At 48.6% G+C, this 17,774-nt stretch overlaps 1 protein-coding gene across 3 annotated transcripts; it reads right to left on the minus strand.

Moving 5' to 3' along the window:
* Positions 1-422: 422 nt before the first annotated feature.
* On the minus strand, positions 423-17,292 carry znf574 (zinc finger protein 574). Of its 3 annotated transcripts, XM_086114212.1 has the most exons (11): positions 17,210-17,292; positions 15,049-15,210; positions 10,114-11,236; positions 9,710-9,924; positions 9,445-9,624; positions 8,617-8,711; positions 7,916-8,010; positions 6,027-6,175; positions 4,885-5,172; positions 2,970-3,609; positions 423-1,621 (listed from the first exon to the last, which is right to left on the minus strand). In XM_086114212.1, the coding sequence occupies exons 2-10, from the start codon at positions 15,202-15,204 to the stop codon at positions 2,989-2,991; spliced, it is 2,922 nt and encodes a 973-aa protein (XP_085970338.1). In that variant the 5' UTR covers positions 15,205-15,210; positions 17,210-17,292; the 3' UTR covers positions 423-1,621; positions 2,970-2,988. The 3 variants fall into 3 exon arrangements, with proteins under 3 accessions (XP_085970338.1, XP_085970337.1, XP_085970339.1); XM_086114211.1 differs by having other exon boundaries at positions 423-3,609; XM_086114213.1 differs by lacking the exons at positions 15,049-15,210; positions 17,210-17,292 and adding an exon at positions 12,563-12,641 and having other exon boundaries at positions 423-3,609.
* Between the last annotated feature and the right edge of the window lie 482 nt (positions 17,293-17,774).

The raw sequence follows: 17,774 nt of genomic DNA on the forward strand, positions 1-17,774 counted from the left end.
AACCGGGAGAAAGGTTAAGGGGGCTTTTGCTCACAAAAAGCCGTCTCATTTGTTCTCAGCGGCATATATTGTTTGGGCGGAGCACGTGAGCGCACGCGCTACATCCACAGGAAGATGATTTATGGTATTATTTTGTCTCCCCGGTGCCGGCTTGCGGTGTTTACATTGTTCAATCCATTGCACGTTTTACAGAGGTGCGATAATGGCGCGGCTAATCATAAGCGGCTCCTTCAGGAGCGGGGGGCTGAAGCAGCTGTCTTCCAATAAGCGCAGAAGCCGTGCTAACCTCCCCACCGGCCCCCTCCAGGAGCACCACAGACATGAATGGATTTCACACTCGGACCTTTGATCTGCATACATTTGGGACAAGAACACAGAACTTATTCAAGGAAGACTTTTTGGGGGTGACAATTGAAATGCAATCGGGATTTATGGGTATTTTTATTTATTTTTTTTGTATTTCTTGTTCTCGAAGGAGAAATGGTTGTCGTCAAGAGGCTGCCTTCCTGCTGGAGGGCAGAAAAAAAAGAAAAAAAACAGCCCCGGGGCATTGGAGAACATCAAACAGCAGCTGGATGACTTTGAAATTGCGCACAAGTGGTGCCAAGGCCTTCCAAGAAATTCTAAAAGAAAATCAAATAAAAGACATGCTGCTAATTGCGTATGAGGTTCACTTTTTTGAGGGGGGGGGGGGGATAAAATGTCAACAAATATAAATAACTAGGCAATTCGGGAAGTAAATTTTGAAGCACTGACTTTTGGAACATTTCTTGTACTCTTGCAAAGGTTTTACGTTGTCAACATTTGGCAATGATTTCGTCTCTTCCGTTTGATTAGCATTTCACAAACTCTTATTTTCGGTGGTCCGGTGGTTAGCGCGTTGACCTCACAGCGCAGAGGTCGTGGGTTCGATCCTTCCTGTGTGGAGTTTGCATGTTCTCCCCCGTGCCTGCGTACTCCGCTTTTGTACATAACCGTAACGTGCGCATGTGCATACTTTTGCCACCCCTGCCGAACACACAATCGCGCCTCGGTTCTCCATCACCGGATGCCTTTTGCACCTGTGGAGGCCCAGACATTGCTGCCATTTCACTTCGCCTCACTTTTCGTCAGTGTTTCTGCTTCCCATGACACCGCAACAAGGCAAAGATAGAGCGGCCCCGTTCGCACCATTACACGTGTGTCGGCGTGCATCATGAAACACCCTGCTATCGGCAACCGCAAGGGGAGGAGACATCCCAAAACTCCTGTTCGCAAATAGGATACGTTATTATTTATTTTTTCAATGCTGTATTCAGTCCTTCAAACTTGGATGGCGACGCATTACGCGGCGCAAAATCATCACACAAGTGTGTCACGGTATTATTTTAAGACAAACAATAGAGCAGTCCATACCGACGCCCTCCAAATGAGTGCCGATCTAAACACCGACACATAATTCTACTTCACACGCACCTCGCCGGTGACACTAACTGGGTGGGGGGGGGGGGATGATGGAAGATGCACTCTGACTTCTACTGCTGCTGAGCCGGGTGCTGCTATTTCACTCCCGCACTTGTTCGCCAGAAGAGGCGGGTGACAACGGGGGCCGCCAGAGGCTTCTCCACTGGATGATCTGCAGCTGAGGAGTTTTATAGGACACATTTTTATCAACAGGTCTCCCCTTAACAAACAAGCCTGTACAAAGTCATTTCAGTTACCCCTTAAGCTAGCCGAGGGAAATTGTGTGCCACAACCCCCACCCCCACTTTGAAGTCATTTTGGCCGTGATGAATGAGCATCGAATGCAACTGCTAGGGGGTGTATACTTTTAATTGTCCTCAGCCCGTTAATATGAGCTCAAAATGGAAACACACAAAAAATAAAATTCAAATAATTCCACGTCCCATTTAAAACTCTTTTTGCCCCCAAATCACTCTAATGCAGTCCTTCGTGTTCCATTTGGATCGCCAGTTTCGCTTTTACTTTTCTATTTGTGCGCCGACATTTGGCATTGAAAGCACGCGCAGCATAAATGTGACATTTTTCTTCAAGGGTGCCTCACGCCTGAAACAAAAAGTGACTGTTGGATAATAGTCATGACAATCATCAGTCTTTCCTCTTCGAAGTCCACATTCTGTGTTATAGACTAAATCAAGGTTTAACCCCGCCGCCCCTGCCTTAATTTCGGCTGAATATTTTAAAATAACGCTAAATCTTTCTACACCGGTTTTGGGGAAACTAACACATTTGGGGAAAAGAATTGATGGTGGACACTGAAAGGATCTTTCAAGGATAAAATGTATCTGAAGGACTGGTGAGTAAAGCTGCAAAAGTACCTGGCTTAAAAAAAAGTGATCGGAAACTACGCCTGAAAAGTACATTTTAGGGATGATTCTAAAATGCATTATGACCTTAAAGATGCCCTCCATTTGACCTTCATGAACTTGTGAACGCTCACGACGAGTTGGTCATTGTTTCACGAGTGGTCGCGCAGCAAAATTCACAAGAGGTTGTCGAAGAATGACAAAAGTCCATTTCGATGCCCGCCGCCTGTGACTTTTGCACTCCGTCGGAATCTGCGTCGTAACCTGCCGATGACGCAAACTCTGAACTTGGTGGCCGCAGCCCTCTGAGAAAATCCCGCTTTTGTTCATCAACTGTTCGCCCCCGTTTTTTGGTCTCAGGTAAAAATGCGAAGAGCGTGACGACGAGGGCCGTCAATGGACCAAGAAATGCATTGGCTGTTTCGCTCCTGCTGTGAATTTTGCCATTCAGCTCATTATTCGAGAGCACCAAGTCGTGCAAAAGGCACCGAAACATTGAACGGTTGGCCGTGTCATCAAATGTTTAGTGAAGGTCAAATCAATAACATCCATTCGAAAGCATTTTAGATTGATTCCGAATTCCCCACCGAAAGTTGAATATCTGTTTTTTTTTTCTGAGAGGAAAAAAAAAAAACTAACAGTGAAACTTCACCCGCCGTGCACCTGAGTAAGCGCTTCGTGCTCATATGGTCTCCTCCACAATGAACTCGATGGAGTGCTGCGGGGACTGCGAGCCGTCCATCATGGTGATCTCGGTGCCGTCCATGGTGATGGTGGGGATGGTGATGCCCTGCGCTCCCAGCATGGACGAGGGCAGGATGACCACCTGCGACGTTCCGTCCATGCCGCTCAGCTCCTCGGCGGGGATCATGACCGCCTCGCCGCCGCCCTCGCCCGCCTGCAGCACGTAGATGGTCTGCATGCCGCCGCAGTCGTCCTCCACCTCCACCTGGGTGGCGTCGGAGGTGGCGGCCAGCGAGGACAGCACTTTGGCGCCCTCCAGCACCTTCTGGACCTGCGCCGCCTCGTTGGCGCTGGCCACCTCCTCGGCGGCCTGGGCGGCCTGGTCGCCGTGCTGCCGGATGTGCTTGTCCAGGTTGGAGCGCGAGCGGAAGGCGGCCGGGCAGTTGGGGCAGGGGTAGGGCTTCTCGCCGCTGTGGGTGCGGGCGTGCTCGGTGAGGCGGGCCGCCACGCTGAAGCTCTTGCCGCAGATCCAGCAGCAGAAGGGCCGCACGCCGCTGTGGATGCGCTCGTGGTCCTGCAGGTGGGGCAGCTGGCGGAAGCATTTGCCGCAAGTGGAGCACTGGTGGAGGACGGCGGCAGATAAAAGTGCAACACTTGTGAAGAGAATGTCAAGAAACCTGGAAAAAAAGAGCCATCCTTATTCTGCCACACCTATTTCGAATTTAGCCGGCTTTTGGTGCGAGAATCACGCTACACTCGGGACTGGTCACCGGCCAGTTGCGGGGCATATTGAGACAAACTAAGCATTTGGAATACTGTAGTCAGTAAGTGAGCACACCGTTCGAGGACAATTGTAGATGTGCAAAAGTCTTTTTGATTTTTGATTTCCAGGCAACTGCCCTTCCGACCCTGCAACTCGGCACTTTTGGGAGGACCATCATATGTTTGGACAGTGGGAATTACTGTCAAAATGCAGTTCTGGGCCTTTGGAAAGCTTCAGGAACCACTGAGGCATGGCTTTCAGCCCTCAACACTTTTAATTGGATTATTATTCATCACATTTCACATTTGAAAGCTCAATGGTGGTTTGTGTGGCAAGTAAGACGTACCCCTCGGTGGTTTAAATGATGGATGTTGTGCAGTTACTGCTAAATGATTTCGACCAAAGTGTCACAATTACACATAGCCCCGATAATATTTTACAAGCTTCACCTCTACCAGACATTTTTTGTTTTTGCGGCCATCAGAACAATTCCGCAAGAATTGGTACAGTTCAATTTGTTGTATCCTGATAGGTAGCAGAGGAAATGGCCCCAAGGGACCGTTCCAACTTCAGCAAATATGGAGATCATTCATTAGCGCGTCCCCCTTTGCTCGATCCAACAAATCCTTTCATTCTGAGGAGTGGTTACACAAAAGCGCAGTGTCACTTTTGTGGCTTCCGTATTTCTTCTTTAACTTTGCTGGTGAAATCCGAAGGCTTTCCCAATCAAGCATCCGTCTTGGAGCGAAGCTATGGAGATGCTGCGTGGCTGCCAACATGAAATTAATTTCCAGAGCGGCACCCGGGGTAGGGTTGATGTAACCGGCACGGCAAAGATGGTGGGCCATCAGTGGGAAGGGGGGCCGGGGAGGAGGGGGGGCAGTGGGGTGAGATTCCCAGAATAGTAACAGGGAGAAAGGGGGAACTGTCAGCCCCTAATTCAGCCCAGACATTAATCACAAGTACAGCAAAGGAGGAAACACCCGCAGGCCACGCGCGCGCACACGGTGCAAATGGCTGCGGTCCAGAAATGGCGAGATGGCCGCAGCGGGGAGCACAGTGTGACCGTGAATGCGAGATTTCAATAGCGATGTAGGTCACGAGAAAGAGGATGTTTCATGATTTTCTTACCTCAAAGGGCCTTTCGTTGGTGTGAGTTCTCATGTGAACCTGGAAGGTGGAGTTGTAGGCGAAGCCCTTGAAGCAGATCTCGCACTCGAAGCGGACTCGGCCCTTGGGCTTGCTCATTTTGCCCTGGCAGTGGGCCAGCACGTGCTCCTCCAAGGCCTTGTTGGAGATGAAACGGCGGCGGCAAGGCCGCACTGGGCACTTGAGCGGCGTCTGGCCGGTGTGCGACAGTCGGTGGAGGTCCAGGCCCTCCTGCGTCATGCAGCGGTGGCCGCATAGGTCGCACTCAATCTGGGGGGGGGCGGTTCGGACATTTACGGTCGAGGCAACGTCATGCATGTCATGGACGGTAACGACCACCTATGGTGATTTTTAAACCGAGAGAAAGGTTTCTAGCCGCGGTCCAAGTCAAGTTGCGAGCGTCGTGGGAGCGATGCCAAACGCAGCTTGTCTAAGACTGGGTGGCAGCGCCGGGCGAGTAACGCTGCAATTTGTGAATGGATTGTGGATGCTTGGGGTAACGTATCCGCTTGCACGGTTGTTGGAGCTTTCGCAAAAGCCAGCATCGTTTCCGAGGAGCCGCACGGCAACGAGACCGACTGTGACAATGACGCGAAGGAACCTGGAGTGTTTGATTGCGAGCTTGCCCGGCTGTTCATTTTGGATACAGAAGAGGAGGACTTTGAGGGATTTCTGGATGAGTTAAATACTTCAAAAAAAGAAAGCCAAAGTCAGTTTTGCTCCCGCTGACTTTTTAAAAACATATGCTAGCGCGCATGAGTGCTACAGTTTTTTGTTTTAAGGTAAACATACGTTTTATCATGCCTGTGTCCAATAACACAATGGGTCTTGTGTATGTGTTAAATACTGTATAGAAATGGCACCGGAAACTGACACTGCGACTTTAAATAAGGGCGTGAAAATACGCTGAGTTCCGAATTTGAAGTGTGACACCTGAACTAGACTAAACAAGCGCTCAACTTTCCTTCAACTTTCTGTGGAGCATAGCAGCAAAAGGTTTCTTTATCGTGCAGTTAACTTCTTTTTACACTTGTGCCGCAGATAATGTTACACTTGTACAGCTGTTAGAATGATGCTTAAAATTTGTATTCCAGAGCAGGGGGGGCATGATTTGTAACGCTTACCTGTCCAGTGGAGCGCCCTCGGCCTTGTCCTCGTCCACGTCCGGTGTTCCTTTCCTCTTCAGAGCCGGTGCAGCGCTGCTGGTGGATTTCCAGCACAGACTCGTTGATGAACTGGGAGGAGCAGTGGGGACAGACGACGGGCTCCTTATCTGAAATGGAGGACAAGTCCCAATGTCATCGTGAATGCTTCTTTTCGACGTGCGCTTTTGAGATTGGCGGGCAACCAGTCCAGGGTGGCCCTCGATTCGCACCCAAAGTCAGAGACTCTAACGAGGACAAGCACTTCAGAAAAGTCAATGGATGGGCGGGTGGCGCAGACAAGTACAAGTGCTGTTCGTTCGCGTCGATTCGGAAAACACCGATTGGGCCAAATGTGAGTGATACCAAGTGAAGTTCTGCTTCAATTCACCGAGAGCGAGATATTGGACTCCATCTTAACAGCGCCGCAGTAATCGTCTCTTGTTTGAGTTTCAGGAAGCGTACAGATTTCAATTTAGGAGCATTAATAAGCGATGACAGTATCATTGGATTCTGCGGGGAGAAAAAAGGTCACATTGGCTCATCGACACTTTTCCACTTCATTCGCTCCTAAATGAAGGGAGTTTTTTTCCGACTTGCAGCCCCCCCCAAAAAAAAGAAGAAATTAAAAACACACACCCAAAAAACAGCCAGAATAATAAATACTGGGAGGCATCTTTCACAGCTGAACGTGAAAAGAGATGTTTCAGTTTTACAGCACGAGAATAAAAATGCAAGAGTTCCCATTTAAGACGTTGTCTCATTCTCACAGCGGCGGCGTAAGTAGAATTTCTATGCAGGGCAAAACGTGGATGCAATCAAGCACTAACCTACGCTATCGCAGTAGTAAATTGTCATAATTACAGTAAATAAATGTAACACTTGTAGGCTGAATTTAAAACCCATGAAAACAGTCAGCGCGGCTGTAATTGACTGCGCCTTCTGGCGCCGCGTGACAACGTCACGCTATGCACTGCGCAAACTAGTTTGACAACACGCCGTTGTAATGGGAATTGGACATATAACGGCGCTAAATGGAAGTACCCGTTTGTACTATTGAATGCTGACCAGTTACTGTGCTGACAGGCAAAGGTGCCTGCTCATGCACTCGACCGCATTCTGTTGCACTGATGGTTCCTCAAAACGGCACATCAGCAGCTCGCAATCTGCTCTAAGCATCTGTACCTTTCGACAACAGTCGGGACGAGGAGCCCACCCGGCCCCTACTTCTCAGGAACCAACCAATTCGACCTTGATGAAGGACAATCTCGCCCTTTGGCCTGAGGCTGATCAACGGATGAATGTCCTCAATCATCTCTCGCCGAGAGCGCCGTACCTCTGACGACCCCCCCCCCCCTCGTGCAGACTCGTCAGGCTTGACTAATGACCCCCCCCCCGTCCCCCCATTCCCACCCCAGGTATTAAGATGAAGTGTCGGCATGTTGACCCGATTCATTTACCATCACCTTTCCCGTTCCGTTTCACTTGCGACACAGATCAATGCAAAAGTTGTTGACCTAACGCATGGGCGCACCAATGCTTGTATAATACGAACAGATGCTCGGGAATAAACAAGACAGGCCACCCGGGTGGGCGGGCGTTTATCGTCTATAGTAATTCACTGGAGGTTGTACTAATAAGAACGTCATCATTGACTGGCTCCTATGACGGATTTTTCGTTTCACGCTCATCCCTCATTTTTTTTAGTTCAGAACGGAACCCAAAATGAGGGGACGGGGAGGACAACCTAAGATAGAGATTTCACCGACGCAAAGGTTTTCCCGCTCGAGTGCATTGTTCCCGCTGACAAATACAAAGCGCGTGGGGGAACGATTGCCACACGGGGGAGAGGGGGGTGGGGGCGTTCTGACCTTGATGAATGAGTGAGTGCAGGTCAAGGTCCTTCCTGCGGCTGAAAGCCTCTCCGCAATCTGGGCAGGGGAACGGGTTGCTGGTGTGGAGGAGTCTGATGATTAAAAAAAAAAAATTAATTGGAATCCTCAGATAAAATTAAGGCCTTGATGATCATGTATGTGGATGGAAAGACATGCCTCTGATATGAAACCCATATGATACATGTCGACCGAAACATACCCTTGGAAAATCCAAACAATCGCAAAATTGCATGACTGCAGTCAAAATCCAGTCCTCGAACTACAATTAGTCTCATCGAGGTCAATGAGAATTGCTGCAATGCTCCCGCAGCATAAAAACCACGGACTACACACAGACGGAGACGGTGTTTCGACGTCCGTCACCTGTCCTGGCCCCGTGTCCTCTTAATTTTGCTTGCCCTGTCTGTCAATCATACGTGGCTAAAACTCAAGGACGTAGACTGTATCTGGGCACAGCGAGTTCAGAAAGCTTCAAGGTCCAGCAAAGTGGCCCGGCTGCGACACGGCCAGCCAAGAGAAAGAAGTCTATTGAAATCTCATCCCGTGTTAATCAGACGCATTTGACTGGGTTGCCAATGTTTTGTCTGAGGCTAAAACAGAGAGCGAGACACGTTTCACCGACCGATATTCCAAATAATTTATAGAACAGCACAAAAGAGACAAAAGCAATGTGTTACTTGTGATGGTTGAGCTGTTCCTCTGTGTTGAAGTGCGAAGGGCAGAGGGGGCATGAGAAGAGACCTTCTCCGCTGTCGCCGTCTGCAGCGCACATCTGTAGCCAAGGACACAGTGAAGGAGGCGTTCAAAAAAAAAAAGATTAGTAAGCAAGGTCTTATGCAGACCTCTCTACTCAGCCTTCAACGCAATATTCATTTCACCAGTGAAGTGCAACAAGTGCCGACAGAATCTTTTAGTGACTAAAGAAAAATGATGCATTGCAAGGGCAGACGAAAGAGCAAGCGCAGCCACGGGCCCCCCCCCCCCCCCCTCCTTTCAACGGCCCTCGCAGTTTGTATGAAGCTAAAATGAATAAAAAGAATGTCAATTATTTCGCTGGTTCGACAACGTGTAATCAAGCCAAAAGGCTTTCGCATACACACTACGGGACAATTCGTGTGTGAAATGGTTGATGTGTGCCTCTGAAGGGCGTGGCCAAGTGAGTGATTAGTGAGTGTTTTCATTTTGTATGGCTAGTCCCGTTCAATAACCTGATAAAATACTCATCATATTTTTTTTTCCACACATCACTTAAGTGGCAATGGATTTAAAGATTGCTCCAAAATGTTGGCCCAAAACACAAAGCAAAAAAAAAAAAAAAAAAAAAAAAGAGAGAAGTCAAGGTACCACCGCATTTCAAACAGGACCGCATTGTGTTTTGGCTAAGGGTACCGATGCTAGAAATTGTACAGATTTGCGTGAGCTTCAAGAGGCTAAAGTGAGCCTTTTGTTTTCTGAAGCCCCCCCCCCCCCAAAAAAAAAATTTGAAAAAGGCAGAAAAGGGGTACCGGTTTGCGTCCGCGCTTGCGGCGCGGTTGGTCCGACGTGTGAATGAGCTGGTGCCTTTTCAGAGTGGCGGCCTGCGTGAAGTCTTTGCCGCACACGTCGCAGCAGAAGGGCCTGTTTCCGCTGTGACTCATGGTGTGACGCAGCAGGCTCTGCGAGTTGGTGAAGGACTTGGAACACACCTGCACGACAGCAACGGGGCGTGAATGATGTCACCGTACTCTGCCTGTAGCGTACTGTGGCGCGGTAACCGATCTGGGTGGACACCTTGCAGGTGAAGAGCTTTTCCCCGGTGTGGCTGTAGACATGCGTGCGCAGGAAGACGCGCCTGGTGAAGGTTTTGCCGCAGTAGGGGCACACGTGGGGCAGAGCGGTGCGGGACCAGTCCTGCAGCAGCTTGGCGGGAGGCGGCAGGTTTGCCGTGTCCACGGTCGCTGACGCGACGCCCTCAAGTTCCTCTTTGCCGCTTGATTCCTTGTTTCCTAAAGAGAGGAATGTAATGTGGGGCAACAATTTTAAGCTCAAGGCAAGACCCCGTAAATGTAATTGTTGGGTAGTACAAGACCCTCATTGGGGTGTAGTACTCGTGAAGTGGCAATTAGCGTCAACTTGTTTGGTTCCTTCGGTTTCAACTATCGGTTAAAAATGGGTGCGCGTGGAGTCCACTTCACCTTTGCTGATGATCCTATAAACCGGCCTGCTCCTCTTCGGGGGCGGTGCATCCGACTCGCTGGCGGGGGTGAGTGAGAGCGGACGCTTTGAGCTGGGCGCCTCCTCCACGGGGGAGGCCATCTCGTCGCCGGTCTCCGCTTCATCTATCGGGCCGCACTCCAGAACGCGGTGCTGCCTGCGATGGTACAAGTACTGGGTGGTGTTCATGAAGGTCTCGGTGCAGTAGGAGCACGAGTGGAGCGGCGTGTGCAGGTCGTGCATCCCCTTGCGATGCGCGGCCAGCACGGCGGCAGTGTTGAAGCTGCCGCCGCATTGGAGGCATAGGAAGAGCTCGGTGGGCTGCGCCGAAGAGGAGGACGGCGCGCCGTCCGGCTCCTGCCCGTCCGACATGCTGCTCTGCGGGTAGGTTTTCTCCGACAGGCTGCTGGCTACCGTGCTGCTTCCCTCGCCTTTCTGCCGGTGTTGCTTGCGGTGGTAGAGGAAGAGGGTGGTGTTGAGGAAGCTTTCGCCGCACACGGTGCAGTGGTGCAGGGCCTCCTCGAAGCCGTGCGTCTTGCGGTGGGCCACCAGTTCGGAAACCAGGCCGAAACAGGAGCCGCAGTCCACGCACAGCAGCACGGGATCGGGCTTGGGCTTCTTCAGCGCTCCTCTCCTTCTGGGAGACGACTCTTCCAGCGCAGACGACAAGGTGATCACCTCAGGAGCCGCCTGGTCGGCGCCGTCGCCCGTAGAAGTTTCGCCGACTTGCCGCTCATCCTTCTTGACCCCCGGAGCGTCCGTTTGGTCGGACTTGGCGTCGCTGCCGTCGCCCTCGGCGACGGGCTGAGGATCCTCGGGCTGAAAACCGGACTGCGGCTCGGCCTCCGACTCGCCCACGACGACGGTCCTCAGACAGGCACCTTCCTTGCGGTGATGCTGCCAAAGGTCCAGGCTCTTGAAGAGCTCCTCACAGTCCCCGCACTGATAAAGGATTCGGGGCTGGTCCAGCAGGTGATCTTCGTTGAGCTCGGCCTCTTGGACCACGGTGTCCGTCTCCAGCATCGCATTATCGACAGGCTGCGCGGGCAGTGCCTCCAGCTGCACTTGGATTTGCGGGACGATGGTCTCCTCTGTGAGCGATGGCTGCAGAGGGAGAAGGAAAACAACGTGTGATATCTCAATGATCCTTTTGGTTGCGGAGGAACTTACTCGTCCATGAAGCCATAACGACCCCCCAACCCGAACCCCAAACAAAGCACCCTTCTCAACGCTCGTCACACTCGATACACTTCAATGTTACCATTAAAACGCAAACTGAAGGCTCATTCACCCGGCCGGGATCGTACCTTCGGTTTCAACTCGATGCGAGATTGTGGTTAAGGTAAGCCATTCGAAACTAAAAAGAACTTTTAACATCGTAAATTAGGGAGCACCTCCTGCTTCAACTGTTTGCTTTCCTTGTTTTGTCGACATTGGGAGGCGGCTCGGTGGACCAGTGGGGTTAGCGCGTCGACCTCACAGTGGAGAGGTTGCAGGGTTCGATTCCGGCTCCGGCCTCCCTGTGTGGAGTTTACATGTTCTCCCCGGGCCTGAGTGGGTTTTCTCCGGGTACTCCGGTTTCTTCCCACATTCCAAAAACTTGCATAGCAGCTTAATGGAAAAGTCTAAATTGCCCCGAGGTGTGAGTATGAGCGCGGATGGTTGTTCATCTGTGTGTGCCCTGCGATTGGCGGACAACCAGTTCCGCGACATTTGTGAGAATAAAGCGGATCGGAAAAATGGGCTGGATGGAAAACTAGCGAGACAACCCACAAAAATCGCAAAGTAAAGCCGGAAAAGATGAACTCACGAATAAAAACCCGGCGATAGAGTGAAGCCGCAACAACCGGACGGTAAAGTAGCGAGGGAACACTCGTTATTTATACACATTTAAATCGATTACAAGACACTTTGTTGAGCTTCTCCCCCGCAAGATAAAAGGGGGGGGGGGGGACATGCAATTTCATTGGTATTATAAATCATAAAAGGTTTTGCACATGCCAGGGAGCTACAATGTTTACATGCAGTGAGCATCATCAACGTAAATGCTCTTCTTATCCAATGACCTTATCAGCTGTTATGCGGCAACATCACGTCCTAAACAAACAAATGACGGCTCATCGAGTGGGACTGCAGTCTTGTGTCAAAGCTGAAGGCGCTTAACGTCTCCATCGAGCAGGGCGAGTGCGGCTGGCAAATTCTCACAAGGACAAGACAACAGTGAGAGAACAGTTCCCGCAACTCGATACACCTGCCCGTCGTCAAATTAACACAGCTTAAAATAAATAAAGAAAGAAAGAAAAAGACAAAATGGATGACGCCGCCGCACCATCCAGAGCTGGAGAGTTCATTACTGGCGCAATTCAGACGGCCGGGGCGGATAGTGCGCGCGTGAAGGGGGCATCTCAGGCGTCAAGTCTGCTCACTGACCTCATTAGCGGCCGTGGCCGCCTGTTCCGAAGCCCTGCCGCATCGATTGCCATCTCACCGATATGGAAACTTTTTCCAAGACATGAGATCAAGCGGCACTTGCAAGGTCATGGTCTGAGAAAAAAAAAAACTGCACTTAAGACTTGAGAACTTTTTCTAAAGGACCGGTTTTGTCTTTTCTAACGGCAATTTCAGACCAGCACATGATCACTTTTAGTCTTAGATAACGTGGCAGAGGTTTTAACCAGTTAGATGTCGCAATCCTTTAAAGGGGCCATACAGAGAAAGCCGCGTTTCTTGCTATATAGAAACATTTTTTTGCAACATTTCTCACACATTTGAGCTCGGTGAGCTGTGTTTTGCTCACCTCCCAGCGTTCAATAAAGGCTGAATAGTACATCAGCGATTGCGGCTCTCCTTTCTCACACTCAAGGGCACCACAGTGAGCCGAGCGATGTGTTTTTGTGGCTCTGCGTTTGCAAAATTCACGTGTCTTTTGGGGAAATCGATCCTGCGTGAATGGCTGGAAATCTTGGCTGTTTGTGAAAAGCTTTTATGGAAAAAGTGCGAGTTGGCCGATTTCTTTGCCCAGTTCTGGCAACGCATGAGTTTGTGCTAGCGTGCTTTTTCGGCTTGTCGGCTATGCACCGCGGGTTGCATGATTATGTACATGCGAGAAGCATCATGGTCTTGCGTCGTGGCCTCTTTCGGTGCTTTGCAACCATCTCGTGGCATCTCTGTGAACCCGCAAAACAGTCTTGGAGGGGCGACATTTATTTGCAGATTTTCGAGGGTTCATAGCAGGACTCTGCCCCTTGTCCTTCACAAACAGCAGGGGTTAACTACACTTGAAAGTCCATAAAAAGGATCGCGTGGAAACATGTGACGTAGTGGGGGGGCAAACTCCAGAGGTTAAATAGAACATCATGCAAAACATCAGCAACAGCAAATCAGCGAGGAATGATGTCTGTCGCTTTCTGACCCCGCCCTCCAATCGAAAAAGCTTGAGCAAATTTTATTTTATTTTGTGTTATTATATTGGGATTAATCATTCTGTGTGACAGGGAGGAATGTGAAAATAAGTCATTAAACGCTGCCAATTCCGTGTGTCATGATGATGATGTAACACAATTTCATTTACTTATCAGAGGAAAAATACTATCAAGCAAAATATGGTGAACTATAATAGACGGCAATGACTTGATAGGTGGTCCATAATTGCCTTTTTGGTACAACTCCACTTTTCCATCATCGTCAGCGATCCAATCTCTGCTCTCTGTGAGAAAAGTGTTGAGCCTTCCCAGTTCCCGCTGAGCTAATCAATTTTGAGCACAAAAAGGTCCCGCCGCGTGGCCTACAAATTGTAGTAAACAAGCTCCACGTTTAGTTCTCAGCTGCATGTAAATGCGACCACTAAGGGTTTTTTTTTTATTATTATTCATCAGCAGAGCAACCAGGACCCATGCGTCGATGTTCTCGTTTTTTTTTCTTTCCCTAGGGCATTTTCAAAGCGCTTTTTTGATGCCGCCGAAGAACGGTAAACCTGAGACACCACCAAAAAAATCAAACAAACAAAAACGTCATCAACAGTTCGTGTTTGCAACGTGTCCGAAGAGGCACGTGTGATTTTGCAACAACAAGAAACCCGAGGAAGACAATCATAGAGTGAATCATGCTTGAACTTTGAACAAATTACAGAAGGGGAATGTAACAAATTGAAAACGTTTCTTTGAATCATGTGATTATTTCCTCTTCCAATAAGCAAAGTAGGGATTTTTTTTTAATCAGTTAAATTGAGCCATCCATTTTTTTTACGCCCATGATTGCCTCGGTCTATGAAAGGGTGAGTAGCTTCATTGTTCTCGTGATTTTATAATAGTTGTTTTTTTTTTTTTTTTCCTAGTTGGATGGCTGCTAGGAATGCATCAAACTCGTTTTGATGCTCCTACCGGACAGTTCTCTGAGGGCTGAAGTTTCAACCTGGAACGGCTTTATTCAACATTCCTTTGTTTTCCAATGCGGAAGGTTGATACTCGATACACCATCTTCCCGTGGCAACCTTAAAAGTCAGATTGTAGGGTTTGAACTCATAACCAGGAGCCACACGAGTGAGGCCTTTCTGCCGAAACATCAAGCTGTGCGTTTGGGACCGAGGTGTGTGTGTGTGTGGGGGGGGGGGGGGGGGGGGGGCACTCCAGTAAGAAATGTTCATCCGATTTATTCATTAGCTTTCTAAAATACGTACATGCATATTTGCATCATATTTTCAATTATTTATTTTAAACAGCTTCCAGATTACATAACACAGTTAAATGCTGTCATGATGCCTTTTTTTTTTTTTTGTAAAGTAGTGATGGTTTCTTGAACCGCAACAGGATAGGAGTGGAATTCGGAGCTGGATTAAGTCAGGTAAATGCCCGCGAGAAGTGCCAGTACCAAACGCACGGACAGTCAGCCACCGCAAAACAAGCTAGCATATTTCTTACCTGCGTCTGGAGAACTGGAACAATAACGGGCGCGATGCGGGACGAATCGACCTGATCCTCCTCGGCCGTGCATGTCATCTGGTGCTTGAGCACCTCTTCCAGGGTGTTGAACTCCTTGTAGCAAGGGAAGCACATGTACACCGACTGAGTCTCCATGGCCCCCTGCAGTACACAAGAACATAGCTGTGATACAACCAATAAAGATTGATGTGCTACAAAAAAAATAATAATAAAAATAGTTTTCGATAAAGAAGCAATTATATGTGTTGGCTGTATTTGTTGCTTCGATTCTGGCTCTGGCTTTCCTGTATCTCGTTTGCATGTTCTCCCCGAGCCTGCGTGGGTTTTCTCTGGGTACTCCAATTTCCTTCCACATTCCATAAACACGCATGGCAAGTTAATGGAGCACCCTAAATCGTCCCTAGGAGTGCATGTGAGCGGGAATGCTTGTTCGTTTAAGTGTGCCCTACGCTTAGCTGGCAACCAGTTCAGGCTGTACACCGCCTACTGCCCCAAGACAGCTGGGGTAGGCTCCAGCACACGCGACCGTCATAAGGATGAACGGATTAGAAAATGGAAGGATGACTTCAACTGGCCTTGCTGATCTCATAGTTCAAAACTAAAAGTCGTCAGATTTCTTGATACGAGTTCCTCCTGCTCTGCCATGTGGCATTCTTCTTTGCACATTGACTTTGTTAATTTATTACTCAACTTCAATTTATTTATGGGGCAAAAAATAACCACTGAGGCATACAAAGTTCTGTACAGGGAGTAAAAATTACACACACAAATCAGAGACAATTAAAAGAAATTAATAACAGTACACACCATTGAACACAAGAACAATGTTGGGTTAAAAGCCACAGAATAAAAATGTGTTGTAAGACGACTTCTTAAAAGAATGGACAGAGAAGGGGGACTTGCCGAACATTTCAAAGGGAGGAACAGGCATTGTATGCCAGACTGCTGTTGTTTTTTTGTGCTTGCATTTTGTACATTTGACCAGTATTTACCTCTCCTTACTGGGTGCATGAAAGTCTCGTGACAGTAGTTTTTGTTGTTGTTGTTTGCAATTGCACTGTGTTTGTGTATACTGTAGTCTGTGAGGATAAGAGGCTCAGAAAATTGATGGCCGTTACTTCTCCGATGTATATATGTTGTGCTGCACCGAGGAGGAGAAAATGTGTCTAAATGTGATGATGTTTGCTGGTTAAACAAAATGTTTTGACTGTTTGAATGAGAAACAGGAACCCCCATAAAGTCGGCAGAGATTTGAACATGAGTCGGGAAAAATAATGTGTCGTGTATGAACAAAGAAATATATAGGTAGCATATGGTAAATGTGTTCCTCTCTGCTTTGGAATCACTCGTTCATTTGGTTCATATACTGTTAACTTTCATCCTATATCTCCCCTAAAGTCACGCAAAAGAGCAGCCTAGACTCGTCTATATTAGTGAGCAAGTTTATCCCAAATCTAACTTAAGTTAACGCCTTCGTTTAGTCAACGTATTTTGTTAGATAAGAGCCAAACGGCCAAACTTTCCGTGTGCGTGGGCCTTTACGTAACATCCACACACCACTTCATAGGCTCAACACTTCCCTCTTCCAGTACTGTATATTAAACGACAAATTCGCACTCAGTTTAAAAAAAGGGGGGGGGGGTGTTCAAACAAAGGTAATAGGTTCGACGTCGGCTAGCACCAAGACGGCTAACAGAGCAGTAGCCGCCTTGAACGCTATGTGCACACGAACGGTAGAGCTTAATGGCCGCCGGGCCTGTATCAAAAGCTAACGGCGTGGCAGCCAGATAGCTCCCAAAGCTAACGAAACTGCTTCGTCTTCAGACATGTTGAATCCCCCCAACCGGCTCCCATCACAGTCAACCCCCTTAACCAAGACCTCTTTTCCTTCCTCGTCTAAGTTCTACTATCACGGTGGAGAAGAAGAAAACGGAGAAGAAGAACTCGGCGAAGGAGAAGAAGAAGAGAATACTTAAGACGGAGGGCGGGATGCCCTTCTTCGGTGGTATAATGGCGGCGATAGTCTAAAATCGAAGTATCGCTGTCCCCTCCCCGCTGAAGTGTGCGATTATTAACACGGAGGGTATGAAGCGTAGACCAAAAGTGTCGATTACACGTGAATAGGCGTCGAGTAACTCACCGAGGCTTGCCGTTACGTTTTGACGTCGAGGCTCGAAGGGGAAATAGGACAACAAGTTCAGTCGGGGCAACGTTGTAAGAAGCGCCTCGCTGATTTGCTCGGCAAGCGCCGCGAGTCCGCCAATGGCGTTCGCGTAGACTGACATTTGGTGGAGAAGAGCGCGCGAAAGTACGGCGGAAGCGTTGTCCATACATTGATTGTGCAAGTTCCATTTTATCCATTCCATTTCATCCAATACATACACTAACCCTGGTTAAAGTCGTGCACATTCCATTATTACGTAATAAATACTATATGATTAGTTCACTGTTATGGGGAAAATAAGGGTTGATTATATTGATAGGATAGCGATGTATTGAAAACGAATATAATATTATGTATACATACTGGTAATATAATGTAAATTCGAATATTCTGTATATTTTATGTGAATATTCCTAAGTACTTGTAATATACTGACAATAAAACTTTTGATTGATTGCCGTAAGTTTGTTTTCGGAATGTGGGAGGAAACCCACGCAAACACGGGGAGAACATGTAAACTGCACACAAGAAGGCCGGAGCC

The sequence above is a fragment of the Hippocampus guttulatus genome, chromosome 6 (genome assembly GCF_054856545.1).
Source record: "Hippocampus guttulatus isolate MCC_2025c chromosome 6, RoL_Hgut_1.0, whole genome shotgun sequence".
Taxonomy (NCBI): Eukaryota; Metazoa; Chordata; class Actinopteri; order Syngnathiformes; family Syngnathidae; genus Hippocampus; species Hippocampus guttulatus.